Source organism: Bactrocera tryoni, unplaced genomic scaffold (genome assembly GCF_016617805.1).
Source record: "Bactrocera tryoni isolate S06 unplaced genomic scaffold, CSIRO_BtryS06_freeze2 scaffold_11, whole genome shotgun sequence".
Lineage (NCBI taxonomy): Eukaryota > Metazoa > Arthropoda > Insecta > Diptera > Tephritidae > Bactrocera > Bactrocera tryoni.
The window spans coordinates 10,669,429-10,687,033 of record NW_024395824.1 but is presented as its reverse complement, the minus strand read 5'-3'; the positions used below and the strand labels follow the sequence as shown (position 1 = coordinate 10,687,033).

The window sequence follows — 17,605 nt, the reverse complement described above, 5'->3', positions numbered from 1 at the left end:
GAGATAACATTTATTGAATGAATAAAGACGCATTTGGGTATCACGGAAACCAATTTTATCGGTTTTGCTATCAGAAACAAAGCAAGAAGATAGTCGCTGACAGATTTGTAATGTAAGTTAAGAAATCAAGTTATTTTATTTTTATGAATTAATTTATCTTTATTTCGATAGGAGAAAACATAAAAATAAAACACGAAATGTCTAAATTATTGAGTTTTGGAAAAAAATGCAGATATTTAAGGAGGGAGTCTGCTTTATAGGCTTCAAAAAATTGATTTCTTGAGGTTTTTAGGAGCGAAGGAAATAATTGATTAAAGCGAAATTTCTAGGGTTTACAGTTATCTATTAAAACGTCATCCGAAAATTTTTTGGATACGAAATCTTTGATATTCTGTCTTGGGGAAGCAATTGCCCGATGCATCTCGCATGTACATTTGTCGGACGGCGGGCAGTATGCAGATCGCAATTTCTATCGGAAAATACAAATTCAAAGAGTTTCAAATTTGTTAATAACTTATGTACGTTCTAGTTGACCGGTTGAGTTTAAAACCACAATTCCAAAACTCCAACCCAAATGTTGGGTTGAAACCGTAATATGGACCCAGTTTTTCTTAATTTGGAGTTTTAGCCTTGAAACAGTACGAATGATTGGCGACCGCTCAGATAGTTCATGGTGGCGTAGATTGTTCCATTTCCTCAAGTAACGTTGTGTGGTTGCCAAGGTCAATACTACGAAACTCGTCCTCTCACAGGATGGCTTCTGATTTATGACATGGACTATCTGTTTATTACACTAAGTGCCGAGTACTTTTCCGATTTTCTACACATCGGGTGTTTTAAGAGTGTTCAGCCACGTTAAAAACCTTGGTTAAAATAGGGGTATGTTCGAGCTACGTTAAAATTACAGCACCACAACAACTGAGTTCCATATTTGCTGATACTCTGCTGATGTGCAAACAACAATTTAATGTTGCTTAAATGTTATGTTATGATGGCACAACGTGATACTTTGACAGTGTGCAACACTGCTTTCGTGGTTGAAATCTCGAATAAACCCAAGGCGGTGCACTTCTTCGGGTCCGCGAAGGCATGGTCACTGAATTGAATTTCAACCCAGTCGTCATATCTCTTCAGATTTGACAAGGCCTTTACAGTAGTCCTAAGCTCACTCACGCAAGAAGAGAGTTTACAAGAGTTCAGCTGCTCTCAGCTTATGCCGATAAGCCATTGCCGAATTTTAAAATTGAGGCCCCTAATTCAGAGATCACAGGGATCGGCATGGCGAAAGCAATTAAGCATTTTTCCAGCTGTAGCTGATGCTTGTAATCAATCGGAAAATTTATGTTTTTTTTGATTCACATATTATTGTTCAGTAGCCCTAGTACATTCAAAGTTTGATGAATTTTCATGTGACAAAAAAAGTTTTTCGTTTTTTTTATTCAACAATATTCGTCTCAATACTTCAGAGCAAAAAGTTAAAATATGTTAATTATCATGGAATTTTTGAAAACGGCGTTACCGATTGAGCTTCATAACAAAGCAAAGAAAACAACAACACAATTGAGTAGACATTATTTACTATAATTAAAGAATTTATATTTTATACGTGTATATATATAAAATTATTTAAATACTTTTAAGGTTTTTTTTTGCTTGCCTAGTCGAAGCATATTTCACTTAGTGCTAAAGTCTGCAAATGTGCATCGCTAATATACTTTTAGCTTATTCATTTTAGTTTATATTCATATATTATAAATATATGTGCATTTCAAAATATTCTATTAACTACATTTACAGATGAACATAATGTGAAATTTCATTTAGAAACATTTATGTGTTTTATTTATGCAGTAAACTAAGGTTTTTCATATTAATTTAAACCCTTATTTGCGTTGGTACCTTCTGCTAATATATACTTATATAAATCGATAATAAATGCTCAAAAATTGAGATTTATATGCATATTTATATCTTTATATATAAACTATGTTTTGTTGTATATATTACATGCGACAAAAACAAATTGATAAGCCTATATTAATCAGTTCAAATCTTAATAATTTTTTTTATTATTGTTCTTGCCTTTAATATAGAACCACATATCTAGTTTTAAATGCGCATAAGAACTGAAATTGTTGGTGTTTACTTGAGCAGCTTTACCGTGAAATAATTACGAATGGAATTGGAAAATATATCAACCAGCTAAATACTACTGGTAAACTGTTTAAAGGATAAACTATCTACGCACGCAAGTTTATCTACCTACATATGTATGTATGTTATACAATTGTGGTATCTGTCTTAATGCTATTCTTAGGGTGTTATATGATTTGAGATTAACAATATAATGCCATTTATGAATATATTATAAACGTTTCTTCAAGTTAAACGTATTAAGTATATTCTGTATTTGCTAATACTCGTTTCATGTGTTTATAAATGTACTGTAAAGGTGATTTGAGGATCTCAAAGAGCTGAAATTTGTAACGAACAGTCATTACATGTAATGTTTTTTCGAGAATTGTTCTGTTTAGCATGAAATTATGAGTTTTTGGGTTATGTCTACAATTATTTAAATAAATCTTGTCAGTGTGGGGATGTTCGAGTCTCAATCACTGCGGTAATATTGCAAAGCATCATATTCGACGTAAAAATGTAGCAACTTTTGCAAATGTCAAACGTTCGAGCAACTCAAATTTCGACATTTCTTGCTCGCAAAAGTGACAAAATCGGCATCCAAAACATTTGTGATGCAAAAAATGAGGCAAGCGAAATCGCTCTTTATTTTTGTTTATAACTAATTATTATCATTAACTGTGTTTCACGAGACATCCGAAAATGTGATAAATATATATCTGGAGGATAAAATCGAATTGTTTTAAAGAAGTTTTGCGATTTTACTATTGCCCTCTTCTTTAAAATTTCGGTCATAAGCCACTTTTTTACGCAAAAAACTTTGTTTCCTTGCTTTTTTGTATTTAAGAAGCAAACTACACTCACTATCCACCAAGTTATCCACTGTTAAATTGATTAAATATTCATTTTTAAGACTTCTTAAACTTCACTTCTTCATTGCACCTGCACGCCGCGCAAAATATTTGTTTAAATATCAGCTGAGTATCTGCAAAAAAAAAAACATCATTGCTTACTCGAACATCCCCTGTAACTATCAACTCATCACATTTTTTAGTGAATCTTTCTAATCTTCTTGAATTTGTTTATGTTATTAGTACTTTGGTTGCAAACCTCTATAAGACTGATAAATCCGATAAACAATATATCGCAAAATTCAAAAGGACAATACGGCACAGAATTATTTACCCTTCATAGCCGAAACAACCAAAAACGCTACTCCCTTCCTTCCTTTGCCTTCCTTATAGCAGAAACAGTCAAAAACGCTACTCCCTTCCTTCCTTTTCCCTCCGTAGCGAGCAAAATGTGTCAAAAGTTGAGCCCGTGGTAAAAACGCAGAAATCAGCCATCTTTGTTTGTTTTCATTTGAACAATGTTGCCATTGCTCAATACGCATATATAGTTTTGTACACATCTAACTTTTAAATTACAATTTTTCATAATATAAAATATCAAATCTGATAACAAACTATTAAAAAATAGTTTATATATTTATAAATAATAGCATTCGACTCTGATTTTGCGTTAGTTTAAGAAAATTTCAAACATATTGAAGGCAACTTTTATTTATAATTACTACAGTATATCTAGATTGGCAACCCTGCCGTGGTGAGAGAGCAATCAGCTGACACGTTTCTACGGCAAAAATCCAAATGCCGTGGATTTCTACGGCAAAGAGAGGAGTAGCGTTTTTCGCTGTTCACTTATATTGCGCGCCCGTAAGATAGGTTGTACACGGGCCACGGGTCTACGTTTTTGGCTGTTTCGGCTATCAAACCTTAACTTTCGTGAATGTCAGTAAATTGATAGGCATTCTTTTCATTTTCCTTCAATCAGTTGTTTTGCGCAAATTACATTTTCGTGTGTATTTTGTTTAGGGAAACATATACATATATGACAGCCAATCTAATATAATGCCAAACATAATTTACATATAATGTATTACTTATTTTAGTACAAACCGTGCAATCGATTCTCAGAGAAATGTGTAACTTTTTGTTTTATATTGTTTAGTAAACAAAATACATATGTATATACAGTAAACCATTTTGTTTGTATTTTCGTTAAATATACATTTTGCAATTATGTAAATCGGTTTTCGAAAATCGTAATAAATGTAAATAATATTGAATACACGGTTTATTTAAAATACTTCGTTTTCTAAATTAGGCAATTTTAAAATAGATAATATTGTTTGTTTATATTGTTATACATAATAGTAATAGTAGTAATTAAAATTCAGAAATGTAATACATAATTATAAACTAATCAAATAAAATTTATTATTAATTAGCTACCTTGAGATTTCCATAGTCACGTAGTCAATTATCATTTTTATAAGTAGGTATCACAAAAGCGTTTTGTCACTGTGAAATATATTATAACAAAACTTCAAAAATAATAACGAGGTTATGAGGCTACGAGAATAGTTATTACGCAACCACTACATCTACATTAAAACAATGCTGAATTTCGATAAATGTCTGCTCTATTGTGTATCAAAGACATAGAGATAAAGAAAATACTCACAGCTATCAACTATTTATTGCTTAAATTTTAATTTAAAAACATTGGGTTTAGGGCAATATCATAAATATTTCTCTCTAAGTACGTGATGGTAATAGAGAAAGTGACGGCCTTAATTGCGTAGTGATGCATTATGTATACCTACGCCTTGTGCATTGTTTATGTCGTCAATAGCGCGAAAGCGTACGAATCCGCGTTCAGCAACAAGCATAGCCGAGTCGTTACTGCGGCTACTTGAGCTTTCGGAGGCAGTCGACGATGTGACGGATGTATTAGAAGTCCCAGAATTATGTGCACCTGACTCAGATGAACTCAAATTAGAATTTGCAGTGGATAGTGAAACTTCCTGTCTCTTCTGTTGCTTCGTAGTGTTTGCTGCAACAGGGAGTTGTTGCTGATGGTTGTGATAGCTTTTTTGCAACATGAATTGGTTGGAATGTGTGTTATTTTTCTGATTACTTTGGACGAATGATAGGCTACTTGCTTTACTATTTCCTACGTTGGTATCATTCAATTGGCTATGCCCACCGCAAAAGGATATTGTGCTGTTACTTTTTGTAATACAAGAACCATCTACATTATTGATTAAATTAGAGCGCTCTACATTACTACCTGGTAACATTGTATCATCAGGATTTTGATATTGGTGTTGCGGGTGAGTGCTGTTACGATCTAGAGACGAACGACTAAATAACTGTTCGTTTTCGCCATCTTGATTAGGATCACGTACCACACCTGATATATTTCCTCGACCATTGCGCTGCTGAAGATGTTTTTCAGATGACAGAGCTGTCGTTTGTGCCCCTGATGCACGCTGAGCTGATGTATTCGAAGACGCCGCTGATGAAGAGGATGAATTTCGACCATGCATAATACCTATCCCAGACATATGACCACCTCCATTCCCATTACCAACAATATTGTTCAGCGTACCACTTTTGCGAATACCGTTGTATAAGCCACGATCAAAAGAGTTGTAACCACCATAGCGGCTAGAGGCACAAGAATGTGTGGAGTTTGAACTACGCCGCTCAGGATTATCATAAGCATCACGATCTGAAGTAGTATGCATTTTCTTTTCACGTTTACTTTTATAATTATCGATAATACGCGATAGTGGTTGCCCTGTGTGGAGATCGGACCAACAATCTGAAGATGGTCCAGCGCCGGCTTTTCCCAAATGTGGTCTTTCCAAATTATTGAATTCGTAACTGGGTGTGTGAGCAGGTTGTAAAGGTTCCGAATAGCAACTATCACTCTGCAGAAGCAACATTTGCTGCTGCGAGGTTGCGGAAGAGCCTGAACCTCCACTACTACTTGCTGTTGTGGAAGTGGTTGAAGTTTTGGTAAATTTTTGTACTCCACTAGGGGTTGCTGAAGATACTCCAAATCCTGAACCGCTTACAGAACCACACAAATCAAAGTTTGGGTTTTCATAATGATCAGTAGTGACATCCGTCAAATAATCAGTATACTGTGGCACCTCATGGCTATAGCGCCCACATGCACCACCACCTCCGCCAGCTAACGTACTCTGCGTTCCATATTCGTCGACAATTGCGCTGTTAATAGACCCCGAGTCATATGGTCTCTGATATGTCGGTTGAGTCTGTAACTGAAATTCACTTACATTTCGATTGCCAGCTGGAGTAGCACTATTACCAACACCGTTCAATTGGGACTGCCCATTCCCTGACAAAGAGTTCAACGCAAAGCTATCGTCATATATTAATTTGCCTGTACGCATTGTGTAAGTGTGAAGATTTGTATTTGCGTTACAAACTGCTGGGTAGTCAGTATCTATCTGCTCTTGACTCGAGCTGGATGTACATGGCAGAAAAAAACCTGCCATATTAGAATGATTGTGATGGAAGTGGTGGTGACCATGTTTCTCGCGATTATGATTAGCTGTTCCACTTCCAAAAACGACATTACCACCACCATTTTCTCCGGCTACCCCATAGCGAGCATCCACGTTAGCCGATGCATTAACGCTTACACCCACTCCACCACTGCCGGCACTAGTTTTCAAACCGGCGACCCAAGAAAGTAAAGTTATTATAGCAATTTCAATCAATCGCAAAGAAAACTGGTAACCCCACTGCAACCAATCGATCTCAGCTGTTAGCTGCTGTATTAATGGTCGAGTTGTAGATATACTAATGGCGCCAAATATTTGTAAGGCAGCCAACAAAACAAATAACAAAGCTGTCGCTATGGTGATATGTATAGCATAAGAAAGATTCTGATAGCCATGTATATAATTTTGAGATTTACTACGGAGTATTCGCTTCAAAATACGATACAAATAGAGGTACAGCAGACCAAGAAATAGACACACAAATATATATATAATTTGACATATGAGCGAAAGAACTTTTGGCGCTGATGTGTTGCCTATCGATGTGTTGGATGTTGGTGCTGCAGCTGATTGAAGAAAGAGAGCCGAATGGCTATTAAACCCAGCTGCGGATACCAACAAATGTGTTGTAGCTGCCGAAATAAATTGTTGCTGCTGGTGTTGATAATGATGTTGATGCAAAAGTTGTTGCTGCCGTCTATAATGTAGCTGTTGTTGCTGTTGTTGATATAATAGATGTTGTTGCTGTTGGTTCTGCAGTGTATATGATTCTACATAATGTAGTGTAATGCAGAGTAGGACATGTACGCCACAACCAACCACAACCGTAAGCGGCCGTATAAGGGCAGAATAACGGTTATTTTTATGGTTCAAAGCTTTCAGAAAGAGATACAAGATCAGAACTGAAAATGAAATGGTCAACAACGTGGCAGGCAAATTTAACAATAATTCGGAAATGAATAAGTTGAACGTAGCATGAATATTATAAGCATCATAGCATAGATAGAAAATACGAGCAGAACAAATAACTATCAAAACCAGATTGATACACATAAAATACGACTGTGAAAAAAGATGCGTCAACTTATTGTAAGTAAGCACTTTGTATAAGGAGTAAACTGCCAAAATGGTGAATAGTACAACGGAAAAATAGACATGAATATTCCATGCGACCGCCCACGTGAAGTGAGGTGAGGCAGCAGCCGCTGTTGACGAGGATACCGGATCACTGGCACTTTTACTGCTACCAATTGTTGCTGACAATGTCGGATACTTTCCAACCGTCCCGCTAATGATCGTCGATGTTGTAGAAGTGGCAGCTGCAGTATTCACAACAAGTTGTCCACCAATAGCTGCCGCTGTTGAAGGGGTGGAAGTGCTACCATTTCTGTTGCCATTACTACTACCAATGGTTCCACCATATGGTTTCTCATTGAACGCGTTGGTCTTGAAAGAATATTTATGCTCGCTAGATTCCACTTTTGGCGAATCATATATCTCCGTATCTCTGTTCAATGTTGGACTATTCTTGCTTTCGTTGATGTTTGAGCTACTCGATATTCCACTTTCTTCAACACTATCAAGATGTTGCGCTACATTACTACCATCCAAAAGAACACCCGGTGAAGATGGCGGTTGATTGTAGTTAACAATCGGGCGAGATGTGGCTTGTTTTAATAGTACTTCTGGAATATCCCCTTTACCATTAGCACCACTTAAAATTCGTCGTATACTTGGCAAAACTTCTTGACGGTTACCGTGCAGTCGCTCGGAATTGTTATTTTGCAATGGCAACTCTTGTGAATTAGAACTATCATAAAAGTTTTTGGTTGCATCACTTGTCATTGTATGTATAACACCGCCAACATTAATATTGTCAACATTTGCATTATTATTAACAGCGCTCCCACGAGATGGCGTATTCAGTGCTTTCTTGCGATCTGCATCTGCATTCGTGTCAAGAGGTATGGTAGTACCACTGCTATTACCAGTTTGCACAAGATCTACAGATACGTCCGGTGAATTGTTCCCAGTAGATGCCGCTAAATCGGGTGGACGAAATGGTATACGTTCATGACCAGGCATTAAACTTGGGGGTGGTATAGGACGTCTATTTATATAAGCCCCTGTATTAGGTATAATTCCTTCGTTGTTAGTACCACGTAGCGTTGGTTTATCAGCAAAAGGATTCTGATATTCTGGTGGCAATGGCGGAGTAAAAAATGAACGTGCTGGCGGAGAATAAGACGGCATATCGCCTGGATACATTGGTATGGAGGGTAACTGACCATTATTTTTCTTTGGGATGTTCGGTACTGTAATTACGATTAATAAAAAATACATTTAGAAAATTCGATAAAACGAAAAAAAGAAATGTTAGTAATAATTACTTGAGGGCGAAGGAGTAGAGTTCATCACATGTCTATGGCGCTCACGTTCATGGTTGTGATGCCTATTAGGATTAGGATAAGTTGGATTACTGTTACTTTTCAATATGTCCGCATTGGGCGCCGAAGTGGGTAATGCATGGTCACGTTCCAAATCCAACTCATAGTTTCTATGATGATGATTTATTTGTTGTTGCTGCGATGACTTTTCGGTATACCTGCAAAATATTATACTGCAGTAAACCAGGGCGAAATTTTTACTCACAATTATTGGATTGAAAATTTTTTCAACATCTTCGATCAGAAAGTAAATCTGCTTTCTTTATTTTATTTCTTGATATTAAAAGATTCAAAATCCGGTATGTTTGATGTTAAAAAATTATAAATATATAAAACTTAATATTAAGAATTACAAAGTAAATCGTTTAAATGTGACAGTGAGACGACTATTACTCTAGACTATTAAATATTATGGCTCTGTGCGAGCTCTAATTCAAAATGATAGAACGAAAAAAATATAATTTTATAAACAAATATTTTTTGTTTAATAAATTATATTCTTGGGATTAAAAATATTATTTTTTAGTTCAGAATTTTGGACTAAAATTAAAAATAAATGATGTGGTTGCAGTCGTATATCTCCAGTACTACCAATCACATTGCGTCATACCATATAGTATTGGAAAGGTGAGTTTTAAGCTTCATTTAACCAAAAAAAATTAAATTCGGGAAAGTTCAAAAAAAGTCACAGCTGTTCAAAAATGAATGAGTGAATGAAAATAATGAAGAAATTCGGTATATTTTGAAATTTTTGTATAAAAAGGGAAGAATGCCACGCAAGCCACCAATGAAATTTGTAGTTTACGGAGACGATGCTGTATCAGTAGCACAACAATGGTTCGCTTGCTTCCGTTCTGGAAATTTCGATTTACATTGACGGAATAATGGTACATATTAGTTAATTTATTTATAAGCATAAATATAAAAAAATAAGTTGAAGTTTGATTAGAAATACGAAAAGACTTTTTCGACTACCCAATATATTGTTATTATTTTTAATCCACTAATTTGTTGATGCATTATTTGCAACCTTGCATTAAAGTCAATTTATCGCCTTAATTATTTACATTTCTTCAAGAAAATTTGGTTTGCATAATATATACAAGACACTGTATGTAAGCACTTACCGTAAAGTCGTCAACAATGGTGTGGCAATCGTTGTTAAACGTGGCAAGTAACTTTTGTCAGGAATGCTGCGCTTTGTAGTTGACGTTGTACCGTAGGCAACTTTTTTTAACACTGCAGCAACGCTCCTTTCCAAATTGTTCATTTTCATTTTATCCATATAACCACTGGCGCCCAATGCCGAAATACCACCAATAACTCCTCCAACGGCCATTCCATGCTTTACTCTAATCCGATTACTGCTTTCGCCAGGAATGCTAGCGTTCATATATGGATTATTATTGCTACTATCAGCTACGTAATCGTCATCAGTAGGGTTCACATATTTCGATTCAACTAATAGTAGAGCATGCGTCCAACGAACTTGTGACAGTGATAATAATATCAACAGTATATAATGAATAGTATTGCTGTTAAGTATTCCATTCGCACCTGCTACACCAGTTCGTATTTTTCTTAAATTTTTACTGTTAATTTCGTTTGTTTTACCGCTGCTGACTTCGGCTTTTCCAGAAACTAACGAATAACAACAGATTTGATGTAAACCACCAGAAGACACATCATTGGCACAAGTTTGTTTGTTTGCATTAGCATTTTCGTCTAATGCATGGAACCTATTGATATTGCTATTATAATCATATCTCCAATTTGTGCTTATTGCTTCATTATATACTGAAGTAAATTCATTTGAGAATTTCAAACTTTGAAAATCTGGCAAAAATAGTCTCGATTTGATAATACAAGTGTTATCATGATCTACCAGCTCAACAATACCGGAATGAACATCAGTTTCTGTATGTTGTGGACAGCAACGTGGATTTTGTGTTATATGTGAGCTGTTGGTTGCAATTTCTGGTTGAATTGATTCCTGCCATGTCCCATTAATTAGATGATTTTTGGGCAATTTTAATCGAATTATCGGGAAGAAAGAGTCAGCCTGAAGCCTTGAGTTATCATAGCAAAAATTGCAATGTTCATAAACTTTCCTTTTGTTTTTATTGTAGCGAGCATAGCTGCATTCGATGTCTCGTCGTCCGCTACTACGTTCAGTGGCGCTGACAAAAGCTATTTTAGACTCTGAACTTGTTTGATCATTTAATTTAAGATTTTTAGTCGTATGTTCGCAGGGTGACTCAAACACATTCACAGTCGAAGATAATATCATTCTTTTCCTCATAGCATATGTTTTCAGCACTAATATTAATTTATTATTTGTAATAATGTATCTGAAAATGTTTGTCACGTGACATTCACGCAAATATTTTTACAAAGCTATCTAATGAGCTTGTTATGTGACATAACCACTGGACCAAATAACTTTTAGCTGGGATTAAAGTTCGTCTTGTAGTGTTGCCGGCCAGGCGATTAAATCCGAATAATAGTTTTGATGATGTAATGTTCAGCTTACTTTGAGTGACTTTAATATACATTCTTTCAGCTAATGTAATCTGCGAAAAATGTGGTAATTTACATTTAATTGTTTGCTTCTATATTTCATGGAACGTTTTTTTATTTATTATGTACCGCTTAAGTATAAATAAAATGCCTCTACGAGAAATTTTACAAATTATTTGCTTATTTTTATACTTATGCACAATATAATTTTTTCACCTAAAAGCTGTTTCCAATATTTGAAACGAATTAGAGTTCTATGCATATAATGAATTTATAAATGGTGCTTACGCTGACTGGAAGGAGCACTTGTGTAAAGGCTATTTTTTTTATACTTTTCTCGATATAAAGCGGGCTTATATAATCATAAGGCTAGGGAAGGTTATCAGAGCGTTGGATAAGGTTGGGTTCGAGATAAGCCTCACATACATCACCCGCAGTCTCGTCTGCGATAGAACTATAGTAACGAAATTGGGTAGATCCCCTGCACTTTCGAAAGTAAATAGAGGCAACCCGGGAGGTGGGGTTTTCGGTAGTTTGTCGTTTCTTTATAATTATGTATGCCAAACATCCTCATGTCTTCTTTAAGTTAAACAATACATCTTGATCGCTGTCTTCTCCTTGCTTTAGTGATGAATGTTGTGGTCTCTAAAATTATCTTCTGCGTTCTCTTGTTGTCCATTCTCGTTACATGGCTGAGCCATCTTAGTGCTGCGCTTTCATACAGAGTAGCGTGACATTTTCACCTTGTATAAGCTGATCGAGTATAAGGAGCTCGACAAGCTGCCCGAGAGAGGTAATGCTCGAAAATTCTACGAAAAGATGCGGCGACTAACAGAAGGTTTTAAGACTGGAGCACACTCTTGAAGAACCCCCAGAGGTGATCTAGTAACCGATGCAAAGAGCAAACTAAAATTATGGAGAGAACACTTCTCCAACCTGCTGCATGACAGTGAAAGCTTAACATCAGGAGATGGTGAACCCGATTCCTCAATAGATGACGTTGGAGGGGACGTTCCATTGCCCGACCATGAAGAAGTTCGAATAGCCACTTCCCACGACAGCCGGTTCTACGCACCAGAATTGACTCGGATTTTATCCGACCAAGGGCTGTTTTTTCGGCGATCTAAACCCGTTTGGGTCGGTAAGTGTTGTTAAGTTCGAATAGCAATTACTCGTCTGGAGAACAACAAAGCAGTGGGGGCTGATGTATTGCCGGCCGAGCTATTCAAACACGGCGACGAAGAACTGATAAGTAGCATGCATCAGCTTCTATGTAAAATTATGGTCGGACGAAAGCATGCCCAACGATTGGAATTTAAGTGTGTTCTGCCCAATCCATAAAAAAGGAGACTCCACAATCTGTGCCAACTACCGTGGGATAAGCCTCCTCAATATCCCATAGTATTAGGTTCTGTCGAGCGTATTGTGTGAATGATTAAAGCCCACCGTCAACAAACTGATTAGACCTTATCAGTGTAGCTTTAGACATAGAAAATCAACAACTGACCTGATATTCACCATGCGCCAAATTTTGGAAAAGACCCGTTAAAAGAGAATCGACCACACCACCTCTTCGTCGATTTCAAAGCTGCTTTTGACAGCACGAAAAGGAGCTGCCTTTATACCGCGATGTCTGAATTTGGTATCCCCGCAAAACTAATACGGCTGTATAAACTGACGTTGGGCAGTACCAAAAGCTCCGTCAGGATCGGGAAGGACCTCTCCGAGCCATTCGATACTAAGCAAGGTTTCAGACAGGGCGACTCCCGCTCCCGCTGACTTCTTCAATCTACTATTGGAGAAAATAATTCGAGCTGTAGAACAGAGAAGGTACCATCTCCTACAAGAGTGAGCAGCTGTTTATGAGTTTTCAAGAGAAAACTCTGGAACACAAATACACATTTAATAATCCTAAGGACCTCCGCTATCCGCTCACACTGTCAGATCGCGTCGCCAAAAGAATACTTAACGTATTATTAAGTAGTGCAAAACAACTTTAATTCAATATTTAACCTTTATGAAAATTAGTTTTAAATTGGAGAATATCATCTTATAATTTCATATTTATCATTTTCATTCTAAATGGTAATCGACCTTAAAAATTACTCTGGATTAAAAAAGGACCTGGATGCTATGTGCAATGAAATATCGGGAAAACCTTAGAATACAGTCCCAGGATTTCGAGGATTATGGATATGGGCGGATAGAGGAGTTTCTCCTACGGGAAACTTATTTATTTGTTTATATAAATCATATTGAACAATAAGTTAAATTTTGAATTAAAGCCAGTTTTGCACTATCCGAAATATCTAACGTGTTACTTTCAAGAAGTGGTTATCTAAGTAGGAATCGAATAGAATATAAACAAATTACTCCAATTTAATAGAACAAAAGGGTTTCATCCCTTTTTCATTTGCTTATACGTATATTTTTATTGGCAATATTTTTACGCCAAACGAATATTAAAATAGCAAAGTTTCCGGCATTATTGCCGTTGTCATTCGCCAAATATCGTTTTATTAACCGGGTGTGTTTCTTCGCGTAGAAGTCCTTTTGCGTTGACGGCGTTTCAAAAACATAACCCTGGTTGATCCAGCACCGGGGTGTATCAAGTTTTTTTCTGGCGTAGAATGCCTTTTGGCTGCTTTGGCAACTTTGTTGAATCCAACACCGGGATTTCTCAAGTAAAGAAAAATACTGAAAGATGTTTTATGCATTTGGGGTATAGTTTTACTTTCTATTTTATTTTTGTTTGTTCGTTTGCAAAATATATTAGTATGGTAACTTTGATTATTTGACAGTTCGTAACTCTTTTGTTATTGCTAAATAATTAGAATTAAACAATAAGTTAAATATTGACATAAAACTATGTTTGCGTTATATAATGTAAAATAAATGTGTACAAACGAATTAGTGCAGTTTTAGTGAACATAAAAATGTAAAATATAAGAGTAAAATTAATTTTAAACCGAACATTTTATACTCTTGCAACTTCTACGAATCCAACCCAGAGACCGAAATCCAAGTAATTTTATATATATACAATTGTAATAATAATTGTACATATACTATATTTAGCTCATACACTAACAGACACATAAGGTTTGTTAGAATAACGAAAATCATTATATGTAGGATAAGGGAGTTGGGGTAGAATCGACCTAATTATATCTATTTTTCCAATACCAGATTCTATTAACATGTCTAAAAAACCAATCATATAGGGTAAAGTCAGCCAGAAGTTAAAAAATCCTTATATTAGTTATATAGGGGCTAGGTCAAGTTTTCGCTGAAATCTAATTTAGGCATAAAGATACACAGTTATGAGCAAAACACGTTTGTTTTATTGTAGTTGTTCCAGTTGGTTCTACGCACCGGAACTGATGAGGTCAAAAGCAGTTATTTCAAAATCTAGCCCCGTTTAGATCAGTAAATCTTAGTAAAACACGCTCTCATATTTTCATTGAGATAACTTACACATTAGTCGGTACATGCGGTACAAAGTCAACTGGAAGTTTGAAAATCTTTATATTAAGCATATTGGGGGCTAATTGAAGAATTGATCATTTGTGAAAAGTTTAATCCCGTTTTTTTAATTGCTTCTTGATTTGTGTACTGGAAAATTAAAGAATGAAGGGAAATTTAAAATTGTGTTATATGGAAGTAGGCGTGGATGATGTCCGATTTCCTCCATTTTTGTACTATTATATAGGAATGTAAGAAGAGTGCTCCGGTCCCGAGATATGGAGTTTTACCAATAAGTGGGCGGTGCCACGGCCATGGTCCGATTTTCGCACCGGCTCCCATAAAGCCTTTTTGTGCTACCTCGGAGGTAAAATTTAATGTCTGGCGTATTTAGTTATGGATTTATTGCACCTTTAGTACTTTTCAACAGTGCCGTTATATGGGGAGTGAGCAAGGCTATCTTCCGATTTCATCTATTTTCATACTGTCGGTAGAAGTTCTTATAATATTTGGGCTTCGCGAATTTGGTGGTTCTAGCTTTACAGGTTTAGAAGATATGTAAATTAATCTTATTAGAGAGAAGGGCCGGCCGCGCCCACTTTTTAAAATTTTTTTGTATGTTAGATTTTTGCCAAATTAGAGTTTTATATCTTAATTTAATCCTTAGTTATGACACTTTATAAGTTTTCGTTATATGGAAGTAGGCGTGGATGTTATCCGATTTCCTCCATTTTCGTACTATTATATAGGCGTGGATGTTGTCCGATTTCCTCCATTTTCGTACTATTGTATAGGAATGTAAGAGGAGTGCTCCTGTCCCGAGATATGGAGTTTCACCAATAAGTTGGCGGTGCCACGGCCATCGTCCGATTTTCACACCGGCTCCCATAATGGGGAGTGAATGGGGCTATCTTCCGATTTCATCTATTTTCACACTGTCTGTAGAAGTTCTTATAATATTTGGGCTCCGCGAATTTGGTGGTTCTAGCTTTACAGATTTAGAAGATATGTAGATTAAACTTATTATAGGGAGGGGCCGGCCACGCACACTTTTTTAAAATTTTTGTTTGTTAGATTATTGCCAAATTAGAGTTTTATACTTAATTTAGTCCTTAGTTATGACACTTTATAAGTTTTCGATTAACGAGCGTTTTGTGGGCGGTGCAGTGGTCTGATTACGCCTATCTACGAACTTCAACTTTTTTGTACTAAAAAACCTGCGTACCAAAATTCCTCAAGATATCTAAACTTTTACTCAAGTTACGGACGGACAGACAGACAGTCACCCTTCCGACACAAGAAAATTACTTGACTTGATCGACTTTTCATCACCCGACAAATATCTAAGACGTTCATTACCATGGGAAATGGGTTGGACTTAAATTCGGACCATTCGCCAGTATATCTAATCCTAAATGGCCACCTAAAAGAAATCGACATCCCACCTTATCTCTCTAATAGACATACGAATTGGAAGTATTTCAAAGTTTAGATTTAAAGATATTTTAGAAGATGAAGTTCATACATTTAGGAAAACTATTCAAGAATCGGCTTGGAAAAGTACTATTGTTCCTAAACAAAAAAACTTTTATACTAAATATCCTTCCAATATTTTAGAACTCATAAAGAAAAAGAGAAAACTACGTAAAAAAAGGCAAATCACGCGACTTAAACCTCAATACAAAACAGAATTAAGCAATTTAACTAAGCTTCTCAGCACCAAAATAAAGTAATTTACAAACCACAACATTTCTAATTATATTAATAAATTAACGCCATACAAAAATACATGTTATTCCCTTTGGAAAGCTGTAAATAATGTTAGGAAACCAATTCTGTCGAATACACCCCTCAGAAAGCCAAACGGATCCTGGGCCAAAGCGACCAAGAAAAAGCGGTAGTTTTTTCAGAGTCCTGTTGCGCTCGATGGTACTTTACCGCAGCTGGAAGAATCGCAATACGTGTGTGAAATCCAACCAGCAACAAATAAAGAAGTGGAAAATATCATTAAAAGTATATTTAAACCAAAAAGGGCTCCCGGCTTCGACTTGGTTACTGATGATGTACTAAAAAATTTAACGCGAAAAGCAATAGCAAAGCTTACGACGATAATAAACGCTTGCTAAAATCTCAGCAACTCCCATTGTCATAGGGAGTATCTGAAATCATTATGGTACAAAAACCTGGCAAAAGCGCACATGAGGCCTCGTTATATCGTCTAATCTCACTGTTGTCTATTTTCAGATGTATGACTATAGAAGACTTCAGAACATAATTGAAGAAAAGAGACTTATACCAATTCATCAATTTGGATTTAGATCTCAACATTCCTCAATCGATTAAGTTCATCGATTAACGAACATAATCGAAGATGCGATGGGAAAAAGCACAATTGCACAGCTGTTTTTCTTGACGTATTCCAGGCCTTCGATAGAGTATGGCACCATGGCTCACTACATAAATTAAAACTTCACTTTCCAGAGTATCTAACCGATCTAGTTGACTTTTACCTGAGCAACCGCTACTTCAGAATCAAGCAGGGACAATCATATTGTTGTCGTTGTTTTAACGGAATATCTAATCCCCATTAGGATGGTAAGGGTCACTTGTGTTGTCGTCGACGTCATCTAACGGAAGGCCCAAAAAACGTGCT

General features: G+C 36.1%; 1 protein-coding gene across 3 annotated transcripts in view; it reads right to left on the bottom strand.

Moving 5' to 3' along the window:
* Positions 1–3,983: 3,983 nt before the first annotated feature.
* Positions 3,984–17,605, bottom strand: part of LOC120779507 — a 60,853-nt gene continuing 47,231 nt past the window's right edge. For 2 of the 3 annotated variants that reach the window (XM_040111813.1, XM_040111814.1), the window contains exons 2-4: positions 10,095–11,540; positions 8,911–9,125; positions 3,984–8,835 (exon numbers count right to left, since the gene is read on the bottom strand). In XM_040111813.1, coding sequence (XP_039967747.1) covers positions 4,772–8,835; positions 8,911–9,125; positions 10,095–11,269 — 5,454 coding nt within the window. In that variant the 5' untranslated portion in view covers positions 11,270–11,540 and the 3' untranslated portion in view covers positions 3,984–4,771. The remainder of the gene's footprint in view (positions 8,836–8,910; positions 9,126–10,094; positions 11,541–17,605) is intronic. The other variant, XM_040111815.1, reaches the window with a different exon arrangement.